The 7,303-nt window shown below is 40.1% G+C and overlaps 1 protein-coding gene across 2 annotated transcripts in view; it reads left to right on the top strand.

Moving 5' to 3' along the window:
- PDK3 (pyruvate dehydrogenase kinase 3) overlaps positions 1 to 7,303 on the top strand; it is an 81,849-nt gene that overhangs the window by 70,186 nt on the left and 4,360 nt on the right. For both annotated transcript variants that reach the window (XM_032286154.1, XM_032286153.1), the window contains exons 10-11: positions 2,248 to 2,361; positions 4,484 to 4,623. In XM_032286154.1, the coding sequence (XP_032142045.1) occupies positions 2,248 to 2,361; positions 4,484 to 4,623 (254 nt within the window). The remainder of the gene's footprint in view (positions 1 to 2,247; positions 2,362 to 4,483; positions 4,624 to 7,303) is intronic.

Here is a 7,303-nt window from a genome sequence, read left to right on the forward strand (position 1 = left end):
CTGGGTGACAGAGTGAGATTCTGTCTCAAAAAAAAAAAAAAAGAAAAAGAAAAAGAAAAAAAAACTGTTCTCAGCTTTAAAGTGGGCACATACGCATGTACCACTAAAAAACATAATTTCCTCATCGAGCAACTTACACTTTTACGCCTCTGCGTCTTGAAACGTGCATTTCTTTTTTGAGAATATCCACCCAGAGAATTCCTGTTGATCCTCTGACACTCTGGGAAACTTTTCCTGAACTTCAGCAAATTTGAGGTTGAGGTCCAGACCCCTCCTCTGCATTCCTTGGGAGTCTGGGCTTACACTCACAACTGCATTGGCCTCGGAGTTGTCGGCTGTTCTGTGCTGGACATGAGGGCAGGCTTTGGGCCTTGCTTGAACACAGGAGGCAGATTTCCTCACGTCTCTTCCTAGAGTGAGCTGGTTTCTTTGCTGTGGTTACCTGCGTCATTACTATAGATATCTCATCTTCACTATTGGCCATATTCAGCTAGTCCTAAAGCCCTTAAATGATGGGGTACCTTCTTTCACCCCCTGCCCTTTCAGTTAGACCCTACCCTGAGGGAAGGTATCAAGGAGAGATGTTAGAAAATGTCAGAAATCAATGTAACTTCATAAAATTGCTGCCCTTACTATCCATAGTACCAGCTTCCACTTATTTAGTTTTACTGTGTTAGGCACTGTGCCAAGATTTTATATTTGTTATATCATTTAATCCTTATAGCAGCTCTGAGGTCAGCTTTGTATTATATGTTCAGATGAAAAAATGGTCTCAAAGAGGTTGAGTAAGCTGCTCGGAGTGACACAGAAAGTGGATTTCAACTTGGGTCTCTCTGAGCCTAAGGCTGATGCAACTGTGCACATGATTTCCCTGGTTTCCTTCCTTAACCTTGTTAATAGATTTAACCAGAAGTGAGGAAGCTTGGTGTTACAGCACCTCCTTCCCCACCCTGCCCCACGACCACCACAAACAGTATTACATTTACTTTCAATTCTTATTGTTCTTGTCCATACCCGAGACCTTTTTTTTTTCTTTTTCCCCCACCTAGAACACCTGTTATTGACAATCAGGGTTCCATGACATAGAGATATAGGATAGCACTGAAAATTTTTTTAATCCCTAAAAATATCTGAACTATAGGCCAGATGCAGTGGCTCACATCTGTAATCCCAGTACTTTGGGAGGCCAAGGCTGGCAGATCACCTGAGGTCAGTAGTTGGAGACCAGCCTGACCAACGTGGAGAAACCCTGTCTCTACTAAAAATACAAAATTAGCTGGGCGTGGTGGCGCATGCCTTTAATCCCAGCTACTCAGGAGGCTGAGGCAGGAGAATCGCTTGAACCTGGGAGGCAGAGGTTGTGGTGAGCCAAAATCACACCATTGCACTCCAGCCTGGGCAACAAGAGCAAAACTCCACCTCAAAGGAAAAGAAAAAAAAGTATCTGAACTACAATATACCAAAGTATTTTCGCCTTCCCACAACCTTAGAAGTTGCTTCTCAGAAAATTGTTTTCCTTTCCATGTTTCCATCTTATTACTTTTAGATTCAAACTCAGCACTGTGCTGTTAATTTTCACTTCCAAGAGCAAGGAAATCTGATCATGGAACTTTGAAACAATGTGGTTTAGTCATCAGGTCACATTCCACTTGATTTGGAATGTGCTTTTTTTTTTTTTTTTGGAGATGGAGTCTCACTCTGTCGTCCAGGCTGGAGTGCAGTGTCGCCATCTCAGCTTGCTGCAACCTCCACCTCCCAGGTTCAAGCCATTCTCCTGCCATAGCCTCCCGAGTAGCTGGGATTACAGGTGTGCACCACCACGCCTGGCTAATTTTTGTATTTTTAGTAGAGATGGGGTTTCGCCATGTTGGCCAGGCTGATCACAAATTCCTGACCTTAAGTGATACACCTGCCTCAACCACCCAAAGTGCTGGAATTACAGGTGTGAGCCACCATGCCCGGCCTTAGAATGTGCTTTTAATAAATGCTAAAACGTTGCTTTAAAACGCTAAAAAAGCATTTAGAATATTTCTATTATTATCCAAACATATAAGATGTGTTTTTGCAGGATGAAAATAAAGAGATTGTTTGCCATAGAAGAGGATATACATCATTGTAAAGGTTGACTCAGTAATTTCTTTGATTTAAATCTGAATCAAGAATTTATTTTAACCTCTAAATGGTCATCATATAAAATGTGTTAGCATTTGTGCCTGTCTCACTGTATTAATTTTCTTTTCTCAATAGGCTGGATTTGGGTATGGTTTGCCAATTTCCCGTCTATATGCTAGATATTTTCAAGGAGATCTGAAACTGTATTCCATGGAAGGAGTGGGTACTGATGCTGTCATTTATTTGAAGGTACTGCATTTTATTTGTTAGTATGAGGCATCTTTGCTTTTTAAAGCTGTAAGTTCTAATCACTGATTGAGAATAGCACTGTGTCATCTCTTAGATTCATCTCAGATTTACTTCAGTTTCTTATGAAAACCTTGTTATACCTCACCCTAGATTCTATGCTCAGGTATAGCAAAATATGAAATGTGGAGGTATAGAAATTAAAATACTGAATTTGGTTGGGCACAGCACCACATGCCTGTAATCCCAACAATCAGAGGCCGAGGCAGGCAGATCACCTGAGGTCAGGAGTTCGAGACCAGTCTGGCCAACATGGTGAAACCCCGTGTCTACAAAAAAATACAAAAAATTAGCTGGTGTGGTGGTGTGCGCCTGTAGTCCCAGCTACTCAGGAGGCTGAGGCAAGAGAATCACTTGAACCCAGGAGGCAGAGGTTGCAGTGAGGCGAGATGACACCACTAAACTCCAGCCTGGATGACGGAACAAGACTCCGTCTCAAAAGAGAAAAAATAAAATACTGATTTTTAAAATCATAATTTTGAATTGTGACTTAAAAGAACTACATGTCTATTGAAAGGTCTGATCTAAAAGGAGGCAGATTTTCATAAACTACAGTATTTTAGTATTTTGTTTTAAAAACTCACTTTCTGTCCTAAAGTTACAAGAATTCAGTAATCATAATATGGTTATATAAAAGGTTCATCTAATAACAAACTTCTCTGTAACACAGTTTTTCTTATTCATTAGTGGTAATTGGGCTTTTATTTCTAAACTCCTGAATATTTGTAACATTTTTTGAACAGGTAATATAGGCACATAATAAAAATTTTAAAGCTACAGAAGGAAAACTGAAGTTTTTTATCCCACTGGCCCTAAACCACGAGTTATCTTCAGCAGAGATCACTACAGGTCTCATTGTCTTAGGGATCCTCCTAGAGTTGATTCTACACTTATAAATATGGGAAAAACAGATTTTTCCCACATAAATGAAATTTCAGCACCTTCCTATTTTTTTTTTTTTCCAATCTGTCTGGGAGATCTTTCCAGATCAGTTTATGTAGAACTGGTTCATTCTTTTAAATGGTAGCATAGCATGCCACTGCGGGTCGAGCATTCCTAACCCAAGAATCTGCAGTCCAAAATGCTTGAAAATCTGGAACTTTTTGAGCACTGACATGATGCTTGCTCAGACATCAAGCTCAAAGGAAATGCTTATTGGAGCACTCCAGATTCCAGATTTTCAGATTAGAGATGCTTAACAGGTAAGCACAATGCCAATATTCCAAAATCTGAAAAAAATAACAGATTTATTTACTTCTGGCCCCAGGCATTTTTTTTTTTTTTTTTTTTTTTTGAGATGGAGTCTCTCATCTCCCTCTGTCGCCCAGGCTGCAGTAGTGCCATCTCGGCTCACTGTAACCTCCACCTTCCAGGTTCAAGCCATACCCCTACCTCAGACTTCCGAGTAGCTAGGATTACAGGTGCCTGCCACCATGCCCAGCTAATTTTTTGTATTTTTTAGTAGAGACAGAGTTTCACCATGTTGGCCAGGCTGGTCTTGAACTTCTGACCTCAGGTGATCTGCCCAACTCTGCCTCCTAAAGTGCTGGGATTACAGGCGTGAGCCACCACACCCCCACCTATTCCCAAGCATTTCAAAGGGATACTCACCTGTGTATGTGATACCAGAATTTAATCAGTTATTGAGAGTATTTATCTTAGATGCCCATGCATCTAAGTAATGTGATATTTGATATCACTTGATGGTGTGTGTTTATAAACCTGGGACGCATGAGACTTTATTTCTTCCTGAGCCCTTTGTGAGACCAATCACCAAGTATAGTCAAAACAGTTGAGCATCTCAAAGCAGTATGAACTGAATTAAAATGTGTTTTGTTCTGGTCATGTGTGTTTCAGTTTTGATTTTGAATGAACAAATGTTTTTATTCCTTTAAAAAAGCTTTAATGTTTTCCTGGCCAGTCTAAGTAAATTACTAAGATGTAATTTTAATATCATTTTGAAAATATGCATTAAGGTATCTGATGTACTAAAATTTGGGTTACTGTTTCATATGAGAAAAATGACACTGTGGACCTTTGGTGTATATTTTTGTTTCTCTGGTAGGCTCTTTCAAGTGAGTCATTTGAGAGACTTCCAGTTTTTAATAAGTCCGCATGGCGCCATTACAAGACCACTCCTGAAGCTGACGATTGGAGCAATCCCAGCAGTGAACCCAGGGATGCTTCAAAATACAAAGCAAAACAGTAATGTACCATCTTGATTTTCTATTACAAAGTATCTGATTTGTCCGAATGAAGGTGTTCCACTTACTATTCCAGGAATTCTTGCACTGTAGAGATATTCACAGCAGTGAGCAGGGGTTTGGCCTGCCATGAATTTTATTTAAAAAGCAATTAAGTTTGCAGTTTGTCGTCATAAACATTGTAGGTTGAAACTGAAAAAAATAAGTTAAAATGACTGATCAAGATAAAAGGTGATCTATCCATGCAATAGAATATTATTTGGCTTTAAAAAGGAAGGACATTCTGATGTATGCTACGGCATGGATGAACCTTAAAGTCATTTTGCTAATTGAAATAAGCCAGACATAAAAGTCCAAATACTATGATTCCACTTATTTGAGGTACCTAGAGTAGTCAAATGCAGAGGCACAAAATTGAAGGAGGTTGCCAGGGGCTATCGAGGAAGAGGGAATGAGGAGTCATTGTTTCATGGGTATAGAGTTTCAGGTGGAAAGATGAAAAAAATTCTGGAGATGGATGGTAGTGATGGTTGTACAACAGTGTGAAAGTACTCAGTGCCACTGAACTGTACATGTAACAGTGGTTAAGATGGTAAGTTCTGGGCTGGGTGTGATGGCTGATGCCTGTAATCCCAGCACTTTGGGAGGCTGAGGTGGGATAATCTCTTAAAGCCAGGAGTTTGAGACCAGCCTAGGCAACATAGTGAGACCCTGTCTCTACAAAAAATTTAAAAAGGTAAAATTAGCTGGGTGTGGTGGTATGTGTCTGTAGTCCTAGCTACTCAGGAGGACCACAGACACACACCACCCAAAGTGCTGGGAATATAGGCCTCAGCAGGAGGATCGCTTGAGCCCAGGATTTCCAGGCTGTAGTGAGCCATGATTCACACCACTGCACACCACCCTGGGGGACAGAACAAGACTGTGTCTCAAAAAAGAAAAAGATGGTAAGTTCTGTTATGTATAGCTTAGCATAATAAAAAATTTAAACATTGTAAAGGAAAAATTATAATTCACAGAACAAGTTTTATTGCTTTATGGTAGTAAGGAAAATAATCTATAGTTTTCTTCTGACTACCTACCCTTAAGCTTCAACTCTATTGGCAACAGTAAGGGTTCTGCTTTAACTTAAAATAATCATGTATTAACAGAAAAGCAATATATGTGCATTGTAAAAAATAAGAAAACATTGGCCGGGTGCAGTGGCTCACGCCTGTAATCCCAGCACTTTGGGAGGCTGAGGCAGTCGGGTCACCTGAGGTCAGGAGTTCGAGACCAGCCTAGCCAGTATGGTGAAACTGTCTCTACTAAAAATACAAAAATTAGCCGGGCGTGGTGGTGCACACCTGTAATCCCAGCTACTTGGGAAGCTGAGGCAGGAGAATCACTTGAACCCAGGAGGTGGAGGTTGCCGTGAGCCAAGAGAGTACATTGCACTCCAGCCTGGGTGATTGAGCTAGACTCCATCTCAAACAAAACCAAAAAAAAAAAAAAAAAAAAAAAAAAAAAAAGGAAAAGAAAGGAAAACATAAATAAGCCAAAAAAAGAAAGGAGAAACCTCTGTCTTCCCAAAACCCAGAGATTGCCACTGCTATAGCTTTGTGTATGTTTTTCCACATATATATTTGTGTATATATGTATTTTTTTTGCAAATGAGATTACACTATTCATACTGTTTTCCAACCTGCTTTTGTTTCATTTAACCATCCCATCTTTCCATGTCAATAATCTTTCATCTCATTAAAATTCACCTGATTTGTCTAAACTGAGATCTATTTCAGGACCATATAACACATCTGGGTAGTCTCAAGTTATTGTTGTTGTCTTTCAATTTAAAAATTCTTTTGTGGGTACATGAGATGATGTGATACAGGCATGCAATGTGAAATAAGCACATCACGGAGAATGGGGTAGCCATCCCCTCAATAATTTGTCCTTTGAGTTACAAATAATCCAATCCAGTTTTATTCTTTAAGTTATTTTAAAATATGCAATTAAGTTATTGTTGACTGTAGCTCCCTATTGTGCTATCAAATAGTAGGTCTTTTTCATTCTTTCTATTTTTTGTTGTTTGTGTTTTTGAGACAGAGTCTTGCTCTGTTGCCCAGGTTGGAATGCAGTGGTGCAATCTCACCTCACTGCAACCTCTGCCTCCCAGGTTCGAGTGGTTCTCTTGCATCAGCTTCCCAAGTAGCTAGGATTACAGGTGCCCGCCACTATGCCCAGCTAATTTTTTTTTCGTATTTTTAGTAGAGATGGGGTTTCACCATATTGACCAGGCTGATCTCAAACTCCTGATCTCATGATCTGCCCACCTCGGCCTCCCAAAGTGCTGGGATTACAGTCATGAGCCACTCTGCCCAGCCCTTTCTATTTTTTTGTACCCATTAACAATTCCTACTTCCCCCCAACCCTCCCACAACTCTTCCCAGCCTCTGGTAACCATCCTTCTACTCTCTGTGACCATGACTTCAATTGTTCTGAATTTTAGATTCCACAAATAAGTGAGAACATGTGAGTTGGTGTTTCTGTGTCTGGCTTATTTTGCTTAGCATAATGACTTCTAGTTCTATCCATGTTGTTGCAAATGACTGGATTTCATTCTTTTTTATGGCTGAATAGTACTCCATTGTGTGTGTGTGTGTGTGTGTGTGTGTGTGTGTGTGTGTGTGTGTGTGTGT

The sequence above is a fragment of the Sapajus apella genome, unplaced genomic scaffold, assembly GCF_009761245.1.
Source record: "Sapajus apella isolate SASKATOON/1434 unplaced genomic scaffold, GSC_monkey_1.0 scaffold17, whole genome shotgun sequence".
NCBI lineage: Eukaryota > Metazoa > Chordata > Mammalia > Primates > Cebidae > Sapajus > Sapajus apella.